Here is a 17,143-nt window from a genome sequence, read left to right as displayed (position 1 = left end):
GGAGTGGGTTGCCATTTCCTTCTCCAAGGCATGAAAGTGAAAGTGAAGTTGCTCAGTCGTGTCTGACTCTCAGCAACCCCATGGACTGTCTAGAAGTCTAGACCATAGTAAATCCATCAGATAATGTCTCCTGAAAAACAAGCAATTGGCCGTCTCCAGAAGATACTTTTTACCACACCATATACTTCCTCCAACCATAGTCAGTGACATGGTTTCTCAGTTAACATTTGTAAAAGAATCATATTATTTTAATCTGGGTCATCTAAACGTGAATACAGTACTTGAAAACTCCCAATATTAATAATAGAAGTATAATATCACTCCAACTCAGTAAAGAGACTTTATAATACTTTGGGCATTTAAGAAATCCTTCCGTAAATAATAAATTGACTGCATACTTTCTTCATTGCCACTTTCATTTCTTTGTTCCTCAATGTATAGATGACTGAATTTAAAAAAGGGGTGAGAACTGTATCAAAAACAACAAGGAATTTGTCTAGGTGTGACGTGGAGTGAGGCCAGATGTAAACAAAGATGCAAGGACCGAAGAACAAAATCACCACCATGACGTGAGTTGACAAAGTGGAGAGGGCCTTAGATGAGCTACCTGAAGAGTGTTTCCGAACAGTGATGAGGATAAAAATGTAGGAGACAATCAATATGAAGAATGATCCCAGGGATATGAATCCACTGTTGGTTGTGACCATGGACTCTAGCCTGAAGGTGTCTGTGCAGGCAAGTTTGATGAACTGAGGAAAGTCACAGTAAAAGCTATCAATTATATTAGGGCCACAGATTGGCAATTTTACAACAAAACCCAGTTGAACCACAGAGTGAATAAAGCCAATTATCCATGCAGCCACAAGAAGCAGAAGACACATTTTTCTGCTCATAATAGTGAAATAGTGGAGAGGCTTACATATGGCAACATATCTGTCAAAGGCCATGGTGATAAGAAGCACCATCTCCACACCACCAATGATATGGATGAAGAAGATTTGTGCGATGCAGCCTCCAAAGGAGATGACTTTATGTTTTCTAAAAATGTCGTAAATCATCTTGGGAGAAATTACAGAAGACACTCCCAGGTCAGTGATGGAGAGGTTGGCCAACAGAAAGTACATGGGGGAGTGTAAGTGAGGGTTCCTCATCACAGTGAGAACAATGAGGGAGTTTCCTAGCATGCTGGCCATGTAAAAGACAGAAGAGAACATGAAGAGGAGAAGTTGGATCTCCCAGGAATTGGTGAGTCCCAGGAACACAAACTCTGACACCATGGAGTGATTCATTCCATGAACTGATATATCAGTTAGAATGTTGAAAAGGAAACTAAAGAAAAAGAAAAGGAAATTAAAATATTAATAATTTTTATATTATTAAATATAATAATCACTTATTCAAGGATATTCACACTCCAAAGACTATAAATCTCCTCAATTCCTTCTCAGGACCATATAATTACTAAACAGCATTTTTCCTGTGGTCATCTAAAGTAGTTGAGTCACTTCCATGTGCAATGTTCCTTTCACCACAGCCTCCAGGACTACTCATCTATAAATAAGAGAATAGAACAAACATGCTAACACAGTAGATGTCCATAGTCAGACTTGGAGGGGAAGGGACAGTGGTATAGTGCACCACAAAGAGAAAAAGAAGAGGTAGAAATGTCCTTTGCCAGAACACACATATTCCATTTTTAAATTGTTCATAAAGCAATCCTTCAGCCATTCAAGTTGTGTCATTTCTTAACCTCACCTCATCTCTGGCACATACTATGTGTCTTGAATTCTTTTATGTCACTACCTACAACTACATTTGCCATTCACACAAATCACCTCAGATATGCCGATGACACCACCCTTATGTCAGAAAGTGAAGAGGAACTAAAGAGTCTCTTGATGAAGGTGAAAGAGGAGAGCGAAAAAACTGGCTTAAAACCCAACATTCAAAAAATGAAGATTGTGGCACCTGGCCCCATCACTTTGTGGCAAATAGATGGGGAAACAATGGAAGCAGTGGCAGACTTTATTTTTTGGGCTCCAAAATCACTGCAGATGGTAACTGCAGCCATGAAATCAAAAGACACTTGTTCCATGGAAGGAAAGATATGACCAACCTAAACACCATATTAAAAAGCAGAGACATTACTTTGCTGACAAAGATGTGTCTAGTCAACTATGGTTTTTCCAGTAGTCATGTATGTATGTGAGAGTTGGACTATAAAGAAAGCTGAGTACCAAAGACTTGATGCTTTTGAACTGTGGTGTTGGGTAAGACTTTTGAGAGGCCCTTGGACTGCAAGGACATCCAAGCAGTCCATCCTAAAGGAAATCAGTCCCGAATATCCATTGGAAGGACCGATGAAGCTGAAACTCCAATCCTTTGGCCATCTGATGCAAAGAAATGACTTATTAGAAAAGGCTCTGATGCTGGGAGAGGTTGAAGGCAGGAGGAGAAGGCAACAACAGAGGATGAGATGGTTGGATGGCATCACCTACTCTATGGACTTGAGTTTGAGCAAGCTCCCGGAGATGGTGATGGACAGGCAAGCCTGGCATGCTGCAGTCCATGGGGTTGCAAAGACTCAAACATGACTGTGTGACTGAACTAAATTGAAGATCATGGCATCTGGTCTCATCAGGTCAGTTCAGTCTCTTAGTCATGTCCAACTCTTTGTGACCCCATGAACCACACATGCCAGGCCTCCCTGTCTATCACCAACTCCCGGAGTTACCCAAACCCATGTCCACTGAGTTGGTGATGAGACATCCAACTGAGACATCCAACCATCTCATCCTCTGTTGTACTCTTCTCCTCTTGCCCCAATCCCTCCCAGCATCATGATCTTTTCCAGTGAGTCAGCTCTTTGCATGAGGTGGCAAAAGTATTGGAGTTTCGGCTTCAACATCAGTCCTTCCAATGAACACCCAGGATTGATCTCCTTTAGGATGGACTGCTTGGGACTCCTTGCAGTCCAAGGGACTCTCAAGAATATTCTCCAACACCACAGTTCAAAAGCATCAATTCTTTGGCGCTCAGCTTTCTTTATAGTCCAACTCTCACATCCATTCATGACCACTGGAAAAACCATAGCCTTGACTAGATGGACCTTTGTTGGCAAAGTGATGTCTCTGCTTTTCATTATGCTATCTAGGTTGGTCCTAACTTTTCTTCCAAGGAGTAAGCATCTTTTAATTTCATGGCTGCAGTCACCATCTGCAGTGATTTGGAGCCAAAAAAAAAAAAAAGGCAAACACTGTTTCCCCATCTATTTCCCATGAAGTGATGGGACCAGATGCCATGGTCTTTGTTTTCTGAATGTTGAACTTTAAGCCAAGTTTTTCACTCTCCTCTTTCCCTTTCATCAAGAGGCTTTTTAGTTCCTCTTCACTTTCTGCCATAAGGGTGGTGTCATCTGCATATCTGAGGTTATTGATATTTCTCCCAGCAATCCTGATTCCAGCTTGTGCTTCTTCCAGCCCAGCATTTCTCATGATGTACTCTGCATATAAGTTAAACAAGCACGGTGACAATATACAGCCTTGACATACTCCTTTTCCTATTTGGAACCAGTCTGTTGTTCCATGTGTGGTTCTAACTGTTGCTTCCTGACCTGCATCTAGGTTTCTCAAGAGGCAGGTCAGGTGGTCTGGTATTCCCATGTCTTTCAGAATTTTCCGCAGTTTATTGTGATCCACACAGTCAAAGGCTTTGGCATAGTCAATAAAGTAGAAATAGATGTTTTCCTGGAACTCTCTTGCTCTTTCCATGATCCAGCGGATGTTGGCAAATTGATCTCTGGTTCCTCTGCCTTTTCAGAAACCAGCTTGAACATCTGGAAGTTCACGGTTCACATATTGCTCAAGCCTGGCTTGGAGAATTTTGAGCATGACTTTACTAGCATGTTAGATGAGTGCAATTGTGCAGTAGTTTGAGCATTCTTTGGCATTGCCTTTCTTTGGGATCGGAATGAAATCTGACCTTTTCCAGTCCTGTGGCCACTGCTGAGTTTTCCAAATTTGCTGGCATATTGAGTTCAGCACTTTCACAGTATCGTCTTTCAGGATTTGAAATAGCTCAACTGGAATTCCATCACCTCCACTGGCTTTGTTCATAATGATGCTTCTTAAAGCCCACTTGATTTCACATTCCAGGATATCTGGCTCTAGGTCAGCGATCATACCTTCGTGATTATCTTGGTCGTGAAGATATTTTTTGTATAATTCTTCTGTGTATTCTTGCCACCTCTTCTTAATATCTTCTGCTTCTGTTAGGTCCATACCATTTCTGTCCTTTATTGAGCCCATCTTTGCATGAAAAGTTCCCTTGTTATCTCTAATATTCTTTTTTTAAATTTTATTTTATTTTTAAACTTTACAATATTGTATTAGTTTTGCCAAATATCAAAATGAATCTGCCACAGGTATACCTGTGTTCCCCATCCTGAACCCTCCTCCCTCCTCCCTCCCCATACCCTCCCTCTGGGTCGTCCTAGTACACCAGCCCCAAGCATCCAGTATCGTGCATCAAACCTGGACTGGTTCTTGAAGAGATCTCTAGTATTTCCCATTCTGTTGTTTTCCTCTATTTCTTTGCATTGATCACTGAGGACTGTTTTCTTATCGCTCCTTGCTATTCTTTGGAACTCTGCATTCAGATGTTTATATCTTTTCTTTTCTCCTTTGCTTTTCACTTCTCTTCTTTTCACAGCTATTTGTAAGGCCTCCCCAGACAGCCATTTTGCTTTTTTGCATTTCTTTTCCATGGGGATGGCCCTGATCCCTGTCTCCTGTACAATGTCACGAACCTCCATCCGTAGTTGATCAGGCACTCTATCTATCAGATCTAGTCCCTTAAATCTCTTTCTCACTTCCACTGTATAATCATAAGGGATTTGATTTAGTTCATACCTGAATGGTCTAGTGGTTTTCCCTACTTTCTTCAATTTAATTTTGAATTTGGCAATAAGGAGCTCATGATCTGAGCCACAGTCAGCTCCCAGTCTTGTTTTTTCTGACTATAGAGCTTCTCTATCTTCGGCTGCAAAAAATATAATCAATCTGATTTTGGTGTTGACCACCTGCTGATGTCCATGTGTAGAGTCTTCTCTTGTGTTGTTGGAAGAGGGTGTTTGCTATGACCAGTGCATTTTCTTGGCAAAACTCTATTAGTCTTTGCCCTGCTTCATTCCGTATTCCAAGGCCAAATTTGCCTGTCACTCCAGGTGTTTCTTGACTTCCTGCTTTTGCATTCCATTCCCTTATCATGAAAAGGGCAACTTTTTTGGGTGTTAGTTCTAAAAGGTCTTGTAGGTCTTCATAGAACCGTTCAACTTCAGCTTCTTCAGCGTTACTGGTTGGGGCATAGACTTGGATTACTGTGATATTGAATGGTTTGCCTTGGAAACGAACAGAGATCATTCTGTCGTTTTTGAGATTGCATTCAAGTACTGCATTTCAGACTCTTTTGTTGACCATGATGGCTACTCCATTTCTTCTAAGGGATTCCTGTCCGCAGTAGTAGATATAATGGTCATCTGAGTTAAATTCACCCATTTCAGTCCATTTTAGTTCACTGATTCCTAGAATGTCAATGTTCACTCTTGCTACCTCCTGTTTGACCACTTCCAATTTGCCTTGATTCATGGACCTGACATTCCAGGTTCCTATGCAATATTGCTCTTTATAGCTTCGGACCTTGCTTCTATCACCCGTCACATCCACAACTGGGTATTGCTTTTGCTTTGGCTCCATCCCTTCATTCTTTCTGTAGTTACTTCTCCACTGATGTCCAGTAGCATATTGGGCACCTACTGACCTGGGGAGTTCCTCTTTCAGTATCCTATCATTTTTCCTTTTCATACTGTTCCTGGGGTTCTCAAGGCAAGAATACTGAAGTGGTTTGCCATTCCCTTCTCCAGTGGACCACATTTTGTCAGATGTCTCCACAATGACCCACCTGTCTTGGGTGGCCCCACAGGGCATGGCTTAGTTTCATTGAGTTAGACAAGGCTGTGGTCCTAGTGTGATTAGATTGACTAGTTTTCTGTGATTATGATTTCAGTGTGTCTGCCCTCTGATTCCCTCTTGCAACACCTACCGTCTTACTTGGGTTTCTCTTACCTTGGATGTGAGGTATCTCTTCATGGCTGCTCCAGCAAAGCTCAGCCGCTGCTCCTTAGCTTGGATGAGGGGTATCTCCTCACCGCCGCCCCTCCTGACCTTGAACTTGGAGTAGCTCCTCTAGGCCCTCCTGCTCCCATGCATGCACCGCTCCTTGGATTGGGGTAGCTCCTCTCGGCCGTGCTTGTGTGCCGTCGTGGCCACCCGCACTTGGTCAACATTCATTGGATCATCAAAAAAGCAACAGGCTTCCTGAAAAAACATCTATTTCTGCTTCATTGACTACATCAAAGCCTTGGACTGTGTGGATCACAGCTAACTGTAGAAAATTCTTCAAGAGATGGGAATACTAGACCTCCTGATCTGCCTCCTGACAAATCTGTATGCAGGTCAAGAAGCAACCGTTAGAACCGGACATGGAACAACAGACTGGTTTCAGATAGGGAAAGGAGTACGTCAAGGCTATATATTGTCACCCTGATTATTTGACATATGTGGAGTACATCATGCTAAATGCCGGGCTGGATAAAGCAAAAGTTGGGATCAAGATTGCTGGGAGAAATATCAATAACATCAGATATGCAGATGACACCACCCTTATGGCAGAAAGCAAAGAACTAAAGAGGCTCCTGATGAAAGTGAGAGAATGAAAAAGGTGGCTCAAAACTCAACATTCAATAAACAAAGATCATGGCATCTGGTCCCATCACTTCATGGCAAAAAGATGGGGAAATATGGAAACGGTGACAGACTTTATGTTTCTATGGGTCCAAAATCACTGAAGATAGTGCTTGAGGCCATGAAATTAAAAGACTCCTGCTCCTTGGAAGAAAAGCTATGACCAAGCTAAACAGCATATTAAAAAGCAGAGACATTACTTTGCTGAAAAAGGTCTGTCTAGTCAAAGTTATGGTTTTTCCAGTAGTCATGTATGGATGTGAGAGCTGGACCATAAGGAAAGCTGAGCACTGAAGAACTGATGCTTTTGAACCATGGTATTGGAGAAGACTCTTGAGGGTCCTTTGAACTGCAAGGAGATCAAACCAGTCAATCCTTAAGGAAACAAGTCCTGAATATTCATTGGAAGGACTGATGCTAAAGCTGAAACTCCAATCCTTTGGCCACCTGATATGAAGAGCTGACTCATTGGAAAAGACCTTGATGCTGGGAAAGATTTGAAGGCAAGAGGAGAAGGCGATGACAGAAGATGAGATGGTTGGATGGCATCAGTGACTCGATGGACATGAGTTTGAGCAAGCTCTGGGAGTTGGTGATGGACAGAGAAGCCTGGCATGCTACAGTCCATGGGGTCAAAATGAGTTGGACACGACTGAGGGGCTGAAGTGACTGACTGATATACCATAAAATTTTATAGTGGTTCATTCATTATTGAATTGGCAAGGCTACCGTGAAGCAATTGTATTGATTACTCTAGGTTACTTTGAGGCAATCATATTCCTGCTTCTTCATTATCAGTATATAAATTGTTATGACTAAGAATCAGTCTCTCTTCACTTTATCTTTTCTTTTTTGATGTCTAGTGTTAGCAACATATGTAATATAAACAATATTTTGTATCCTACAAGATATATAGATGTAGGTATAGACAGATGATTTATCTTATAAAGAGATGATGTAAAGTTACAGTGCTGTAAATATATTTTCTCTTCATTGTTACATTTGCACACTACTATACTAAATGGCAACCTTCTCCAGTATTATTGCCTGGAAAATCCCATGGATGGAGGAGCCTGGTAGGCTACAGTCCATGGGGTTGCAAAAAATTGGACATGACTGAGCAACTTCACTTTCACACTTAAAATAGATAACCAACAGGGACCTACTGTATAGCACAGAGAACTCTGCTCAATATGTTGTAACACCCTAATTAGGAGAAGAATTTGAAAAAGAAACAGATACATGTATATGTATTATAAGTGAATCACTTTGTTGTACACCTGAAACTAACACATTTTTAATCGAATATGCTCTAATATAAAATAAAAAGTTAAAAATATTTTCTTTCTCTAGCTGACTTGATTGTAAGAATATAGTATGAATGTGTGTGTGCTCAGTTACGTCTTACACTGCAACCCCATGGATCACAACCAAGGGATCAAAACCACATCTCCTGGATTGTGGGTATATTCTTTACCCTCTGAGCCTTGAGGAAAGCCCAAAAAGGAAGAGGGGGAGATACCAAAAATATTGGTTCTGTGAAAAATTGGCTAAAATTTTCAGTGATGTGAAAAATAGGATGTAAACAGATATTCTTCAATATAGGAGAATCAGACTGCAAATCTTACAGTAATAGTAATAGCAGATTATGTACTTCAGTTCAGTTCAGTTGCTCAGTCGTGTCCAACTCTTTGTGACCCCATGAATTTGCCGCACGCCAGGCCTCCCTGTCCATCACCAACTCCCAGAGTTCACTCAGACTCACGTCCATCGAGTCAGTGATGCCATCCAGCCATCTTATCCTCTGTCGTCCCCTTCTCCTCCTGCCCCAATCCCTCCCAGCATCAGAGTCTTTTCCAATGAGACAACTCTTCGCATGAGGTGGCCAAAGTACTGGAGTTTCAGCTTTAGCATCAGTCCCTCCAAAGGAATCCCAGGGCTGATCTCCTTTAGAATGGAGTGGTTGGATCTCCTTGCAGTCCAAGGGACTCTCGAGAGTCTTCTCCAATACCACAGTTAAAAAGCATAAATTCTTTGGCACTCAGTTTTCTTCACAGTCCAACTCTCACATCCATACATGATCACTGGAAAGATCATAGCCTTGACTAGATGGACCTTTGTTGGCAAAGTAATGTCTCTGCTTTTCAATATGCTGTCTAGGTTGGTCATAATTTTTCTTCCAAGGAGCAAGCGTCTTTGAATTTCATGGCTGCAGTCACCATCTGCAGTGATTTTGGAGCCCCCCAAAATAAAGTCTGACACTGTTTCCACTGTTTCCCCATCTATTTCCCATGAAGTGATGGGACCAGATGCAATGACTTATAACAAGTCAACAAAGATAGAATGGGTATAATTGGATGTTTAAAAAAACATTACAATATCCCTGATTATATAACTGGTGAGATGCACTAAAAGACTGAGAAGAGTTCTCAAGAGACTAAAAGAATAGAGACTAGATTATCAAAGTGAAGGGATAAGGAAAAGAAACTATGTTCAAATGAGTACTAAAAAGAAAAAAGGATTAAAGAAAGTATGTGTATAATGACAAGAAGAGAAAAGACAAGGCCTACTTCATGAGACAGTTTAAGAAATATGACTTTCATGACTTTCTGGGCCCACTCTTCAGAAATTTTATAATCATAAACCACATTTAGTACTGTATTTCTGGTATCTTTTCTGCACTCAGTCTCTTCGAAGATGTTCTCCATAAGCCTTATCAATCATACACATCAAATTGTAAGGTTTATTTGCCCTTTGGATCTCCAATACCTTCAACTACTTAAGAACTGGAATTTGAGGAAAATGGGTTTACAGGGGAAAGAACTATAACCATGAAGCCTGATAGGATAATGCTAAGAGTGATTTACTTACCATGAAATAAGTATGGGAAAAAAGAGCTTAGAAGTCAAAATTAAAATTCCCTAGATGTACTAAAAGGAAGAAAAGTATACATCAAATATCATAATACAGAAACTCACAGTTCTAAGTGTGAAAGTCTAGATGCAGACACCAGGATATGATGTCTAGTCACCTCTTGTTTAGTTACTAAGTCGTGTCCAACTCTTTTGTGACACCACAGACTGTAGAGTGCCAGGTTCCTCTCTCCATGAGATCTCACAAGTGAGAACACTGGATTGGGTTATTTCCTTCTTCAGGGAATCTTCCTGACCCAAAGATCAAACCTGTGTCTCCTGCATTGCAGGTGGATTCTTTACCATTGAGCCACCAGAGAAACGCCATGATGTCTAGTCACCTAGGAGTCAGTATCTAGAAACCACCTCCTGACTGATGATGTTCTAAAACCCCGTTCTCTTACAGACTGGTTTTCCTCAAAGGAGAAAATTGTTAGATTGATTTTCTCAAACACATTAATTGTAACTCTTTATTAAAGTAATTAAGTATTCAGATATAAAAGAAAAGGCCCAATCCTTTGCCTTTTATTGTGATTAATTCCCTTTCTTGATCCATGTAGAATCAATTAATCTTCCAGACATAGATTCCAAGACATTTAATCTTTATAGATAAGGGAAATATTGGCAGCTATGGTTCCAAATTATAGAATTATTAAGCTGAAAGGGGACTATGACATCTTTTAGTTTTGAAAATCTAGACTATCATTGTAAATTTCCTTCTCAACCTAAAAATATTGAGAGGGTATAACTTCCCTCAGCTGAAATGCCCTGCATTTTGTTTAAAAAATTTCATAAATTTGTCTCCACACCTAAGTAAATATCTGCTTCTTCTAAATTAAGAACAGTTCTTTTACTTGTTATAACAGTGTGCAATAAAATACTTTTCAATGTCTCTTTCAATTAACTTTTTATGTATATATACTCAGCAAACTAAGCTTTCAGTTTTCAAGACTCAAAAACTCAATCCCTTTTACATTTTCTCTTGGGATGTCTTTTCGTGTACTTCTATGTCCAAAAAAATCACATATGTCAACTCTCTCTAAACCTTCTGCATTCTACTTACAGATTAAAGACAAAATTTAAAAAGCAAAATTCGAAAATTATAAAGCCCTTAAGAGAGTAGTAGAGCCAACTGATATTTAAGTTTTTATTTTACTTGTCTACTTTCCATATCATATTATAAGATGATATTTACACTGGAAATAATTTATTCAGTTTCACATTTTTGGATGTCTCTTCTATTCAGGTAGTTCCTATTCAGACTTTTTTTCATCTTGAAAATATTACAAGTACCAAATTAATTTTTTTCCCTTTTTCAGAGCATTGGTTTATAATTTGTCTTTTGAAGAACTAATGGAAATTACAAGAACCCTTGTTTTCTTAGTTTCTTATGTCAGCAATTTTTCTTACCTGTTTATCAAACTACAGAGGATGAGAATCATTCCATATAATCATCTTGGCAACAGAGTGCTAAACCCCAAACATTAAAAACTCATTTGACTTTTCCTAATATCTTTCATGTTACCCTAATGCAAAAGCTGTGTGACTCTAATAAAAGGCCAAAGTCAGTTTACTTTCTGCAACATATCAATACCCCTTTTACGCTTATACTCCACTGCTTGTCAGTGTGTTACTTCAGACACTAGCTACCCAGTTTTAGGGTAACACTCATGCATTTGAACATATGACTCACATCCTTAGCAGCTCATATCTGACATTAGAGTTACTTTCCTTATTGTTGTTTACCCTTATTATGTTCTTTTACCTGTACAAAGAAAAGAATATCTTCATAGAGTCTTAGATTTTCTGTGTTCTTTAATATAAAGTGCTACAAAATATTGCTGTTGTAGAAATAAAGCTAATTAACAGTTCCAGAGGACACTGATCAAGTGATTCTGCCTAGAAGAGAGTTGCAGGGAGTTCATGGGTCTAGGGACTTTACCCCTGGGGACTTATTTGGTTTGGCCAGAACAGAGATTCTAAAAAACTCTTAATAAGACACTAGAGACAGAGAGGAAACAACATATGTTTATTAACATTGAAAAATGGAACGCAAGATCTGTAAACAAGATTTTGTTAATTTGACTTATAACTTTCAAATATTTCTTTCTTCTTTAAAAAAATCTTTTAGGTGCAGTGCACAACATGTGGGATCGTAGTTTCCAGACCAGGGATCAAACCCCTGCCTCTGCATTGGGAGCTTGGAGTCTTAACCACTGGACCACCGTGGAAGTCCCTCAGATATTTCAATATATGGCTTATGTACTCTTGTTTTCACTCTTGCTCACGTCCCCACAATTGCCATAGGCAATAACTCTTTCATTTACAGATTCAGTGATATGAGGAGCCCAAAATTGTCAGAGGCCAGTCTTAGCTGTATTCCCTTTGGAATATTCTTCCCAGGAGGCATTAGGACCTCTGAGCTTACTAATCCAGAGTTCACAAGAATGGGGAGTATAAATTCCCGTGGTAAATGATTCAATCTTATTGCTAAAGTGACTTTCCCCCTCTTAGGTTCACATATGCTGGCTATAGGACAGAGGGCAATATGTAGTGGCCAGTGGTTTAAGATATGTTCTGCACAGAATAGATAGCCTCCTAAACTTGCTGGTGTGCACTTCCCAACTGATACAAAAGCAGAGCATGTACAAGGCCATTCCATCACACCATCAGTGAGCTGTTTCTTAGTTATGGTGCATGCATGTGTGTATGCATGCTATAGTAAATTCTTTTGGTCTGTTGTTATACTTCATTTTCTATAAAAATGTGCCCAGAGCTGCTGATGTTTCTTGGGACATCACAAGAACAGATAAAGGCAAGAAAGGTATTCTGTAAGCCTATAAATGATAGTTTCTGCAGATGCGCCATGGTTGGGAAAGAAAAATCAGTACCCTGAATAAATTTATATGACTATGAAGACAGATCTGTAATCCTGGAAAATCTGGACGGTGAGTCTACTGAGAGCATGGTGAGGTATGGCACCATAAAGGGTTCTGAGGCTTTATATTTTAGATAGGGCACAGAGAATGCCTATGCAAAAGACTATTAGAGAATACTCACTATACAGGAACAAGATGATTTGCCTCTGTGATGTAAAACTTGCCTCCACATTCCCTCCCTAGACTGCATGTCAAGGAATTTATACTTTGGTCTTTCTTAGGTCTTAAGGAAACAAACCAACCATTAGCCTTGTTTACAAATGAGTAACATCTATAGTAAGTAAGATTAGTTAAGTATCATAGGACATCTTTTCTTCCAAGGAAAGTATACCATTACAGATATTCCCTGTCTGAGGGAAGGGAAAGATGGCTGTATAGGAAGACCCTGAACTCATCTCCTTCCACAGGCACATTGAATATATACCTACATAAAGAGCAACTGCTTCTGAAGAAGATTTGAGGATTGATTGACCATCTACTGCACAGAGTTAGTCTACATAAAAATGGAATACCCATGATGAGGGTAAAAAAGGAGAGTGAAAAAGGTGGCTTAGAACTCAACATTCAAAATCTAAGACCATGCCATCCAGTCCCATCACATGATGGCAAACAGAAGGGGAAAAAGTGGAAACAGTGGCAGATTTTATTTTCCTGGGCTCCAAAATCACTGTGGACAGTGACTGCAGCCACAAAATTAAAGACGCTTGCTCCTTGGAAGGAAAGCTACGACAAAACTTAGACAGTGTATTAAAAAGCAAAGGTATCACTTTGCCAACAAAGGTCTGTATAGTCAAAGCTATGGTTTTTCCAGTAGTCATGTATGGATGGGAGTTTGGACCATAAAGAAGACAGAGCACCAAAGAATCAGTTCAATTCAGTCACTCAGTCATGTCCGACTCTTTGTGACCCCATGAATCACAGTATGCCAGGCCTCCCTGTCCATCACCAACTCCCGGAGTTCACTCAGACTCACGTCCATCGAGTCAGTGATGCCATCCAGTCATCTCATCCTCTTTCGTCCCCTTCTCCTCCTGCCCCCAATCCCTCCCAGCACCAGAGTCTTTTCCAGTGAGTCAACTCTTCGCATGAGGTGTCCAAAGTACTGGAGTTTCAGCTTTCACATCATTCCTTCCAAAGAAATCCCAGGGCCAATCTCCTTCAGAATGGACTGGTTGGATCTCCTTGCAGTCCAAGGGACTCTCAAGAGTCTTCTCTAACACCGCAGTTCAAAAGCATCAATTTTTCAGAGCTCAGCCTTCTTCACAGTCCAACTCTCACATCCATAGGACCACTGGAAAAACCATAGCCTTGACTAGACAGACCTTTGTTGGTGAAGTAATGTCTCTGCTTTTCAATATGCTATCTAGGTTGGTCAGAACTTTCCTTCCAAGGAGTAAGTGTCTTTTAATTTCATGGCTGCAGTCACCATCTGCAATGATTTTGGAGCCCCCCAAAATAAAGTCTGCCACTGTTTCCCCATCTATTTCCCACGAAGTGATGGGACCGGATGCCATGATCTTTATTTTCTGAATGTTGAGCTTTAAGCCAACTTTTTCACTCTCCACTTTCACTTTCATCAAGAGGCTTTTTAGTTCCTCTTCACTTTCTGCCATAAGGGTGGTGTCATCTGCATATCTGAGATTATTGATATTTCTCCCAGCAATCTTGATTCCAGCTTGTGTTTCTATGCTTTCAAATTGTGAAGGTGGATAAGACTCTTGAAAGTCCCTTGGACTGTAAGGAGATCAAACCAATAATCCTGAAGGAAATCAGCCCTGAATAATCATTGGAAACTCCAACACTTTGGCCACCTGAGGCAAAGAGCTGACTTACTGGAAAAGACACTGATGCTGGGAAAGACTGAAAGCAAAGGAGAGTGGTGCAGCATAGGATGAAATGGTTCGATAGCATCATTGACTCAATGGACATGAAGTTGAGCAAAACTCCAGGAAATAGTGAAAAACAGGGAAGCCTGGCATGCTGCAGTCCATGGGGTTGCCAAGAGTCAGACACGACTTAGAGATTGAACAACAACCCTTCATGGAAACCCCACCAGTCATAGAGACCTTCAAAAGGGAGGAATATGGCTGGTGTGGTCCCCTGAGACATGCTAAACAAATAGTAGTTTCAAATACACCTAGATTATATGAGAAGACAACCTATTTAGTAACCGGAGGTCATCTGTCAAACAAACAGGAAACTGCTGGAGCTCTCTCAGAGGTCAGAGGTGCTAAGGAGCTCCATTTTTGATGCCCCTCCCACTATGGAGAGTCTGCATGGTCTGTACTTCCTCAGTGCCCAGCCATCCCTCTAAGATTGTCTTAGGTGCTGCACTCCCCAGGCACTGCCTCTAGTCTGGATGCTCATGTTCCAGCCAGCTTGCCAAAGCCCCAAAGCACAAGTAGTCTACTCAAGAGGATGCTGCCACACTTTTTCAAGAACCACTGGTCAAACCAAATGAAAAGACAGATAAATATGTTCTAAACAAAAGAACAAAACGAAACACCAGAGAAACCCTAATGAAATGGAGATAAGTAATTTACCTGACAAAGAGTTCAAAAAAAAAAAAAAAAAAAAAGACTAAAAGGATGTTCATAATACCTGGGAAAAGAAAGGAGGAACTCAGTGAGAACTTAAAATCTTAGATAATGTAAGAAAGAACCAATCACAAATGAAGAATTCAATAACTATGGCATCAACAGAAGACTGGATGATTTGGAAGAGAAACAATCTGTAAGCTGTGCTAGTGGAAATCACCCAGTCAGAACAGAGAAAAAGAAGAAAGAATTTTTTGGAATGGAAAAGATTTTAGTAAAATTGTGATGTCACAATTTAAAAGCTCTATGGAGTTGGAATCATGAAAAGTACAATTTCTATGCTGCAGAAAATGATAGCTAAAGCTAAAAAAACCCAACAAATTAGGGGAGACATTTGAATACAAATACAAATATTTGTGTTATACAAATACAAAAGTTCAAATACAATATTTGAAAGCAAATAATAGAAATATTATAATAAAGGAATTAATATCATTAGCATAGATGTGGAACTGATAAATCAATATGCAAAAGCTAGTATTCCACTGATGAGGACAGGGTGGAATAACATCTCAACACAGGATATTAACTTCTATTTCATAAGAAAAAACATGTGACAACTTTTTGTCTGTCTTGAATCACTTTTGTCCTTCCACTGATGACAGTACCCCACCTCCCCCATTTGAGAAATGTTCCTCCTTAAATTCATATAGTTCTCTGGAGGTTGTCAACCATACACTTTGGTCTTTGCCACTAAGGTGGGCATCCAGACATAGTCCATGAAAGATCTGGCATAGAGCTAAAACAATGCTAACTAGAATTCTTTCATTGTGTTTTAATATAGGTGTTCGGAAAGAAAACCTCTCCCTTTTCTACAGGGTTGCTAGGCTGAAATGACTTAAAATTTGAGTTACTTGCAGCCTCTCTTCACTCCCTACACGATGCATAAAAAAGTCCATGTGCAACAGAAGAAAATAAGACCAACGCACAGAGAAAAAAATAGTCAATAGAGAAGGAGGAGAGAAAGAAACAGACCAAGGAGCAAGACAAATGGAGTGAATGAGAGATAAAAACCCAAAAGTGTGCAAGTAAATGACTCCCTGGAGTCTGTTAGGCTGGATCCACTATTAGACATCCCAGTACCCTGAGTCAATAAGTTCCTTTAAAAAATATTAAAAGAGTTTTTGCATTGTGGTAAAAATCTATGTATATAAACCAGTTCTAAGTACAGCTCAGTAATAAGTATATTCAAGTTGTTGTACAATAAATCTATAGATCTTTTCCTCTTGAACAATGGAAACTTTTCAATTCTTTGTTTTAGTTACTTTAAGCTTTTTTTGATTGGATTCCTGACACATGTAGTTCAAAGAGTTCAGATTAATAACGTGAAAAAGTATAAGTATATATAAAAAAAAAGTTAAGATAATTTTTAAAAAAAAGAGCTTCCCAGGTGGCTCAATGGTAAAAGAATCTGCCTGCCAATGCCGCAGATGTAGGAAACGAGGATTTGATCCTTGGGCTGGGAAGATCCCCTGGAGGAGGAATGACAACCTGCTCCAGTGTTCTTGCCTGGGAAATCCCGTGGACAAAGGAGACTGGTGGGCTACAGTCCAGGGGGTCACAAAAGAGTAGGACATAGCTTAGTGACTAAACAACAAAATAAATGGATATACAGGTATTAGTTTCCCAAGGATCCAAAAATGGACTCAACAATGAATAAATGATATAAGGGCAATGGCAATAAAGAGAAAAGGCAAAGAAATTATCAAGTAAGATAAGATATAAAGTAAATAACGACTGCTTGTAAGACCAAAGGAATGTTGATAAACTATATAAGAATCTATAAAAATCAGAGTTATTTGCAGTACATCCTTGAGAATAAGCCTTAGTTCCTCTTTGTTGAAATGGGTATTTCATTTGAAGAATTCAAATCCTTCATTTCTTTATAAGAGAAT

The 17,143-nt window shown here is 39.8% G+C and overlaps 1 protein-coding gene across 1 annotated transcript; it reads right to left on the bottom strand.

Moving 5' to 3' along the window:
- Positions 1–359: 359 nt before the first annotated feature.
- On the bottom strand, positions 360–1,289 carry OR4F71 (olfactory receptor family 4 subfamily F member 71). Its single transcript, NM_001390417.1, has one exon. It carries the CDS (start codon positions 1,287–1,289, stop codon positions 360–362), a length of 930 nt encoding a protein of 309 aa, NP_001377346.1.
- Positions 1,290–17,143: the final 15,854 nt, after the last annotated feature.

Source organism: Bos taurus, chromosome 10 (genome assembly GCF_002263795.3).
Source record: "Bos taurus isolate L1 Dominette 01449 registration number 42190680 breed Hereford chromosome 10, ARS-UCD2.0, whole genome shotgun sequence".
Taxonomy (NCBI): Eukaryota; Metazoa; Chordata; class Mammalia; order Artiodactyla; family Bovidae; genus Bos; species Bos taurus.
The sequence above is the reverse complement of the archived record's forward strand: the minus strand, read 5'-3'. Positions and strand labels throughout refer to the sequence as shown.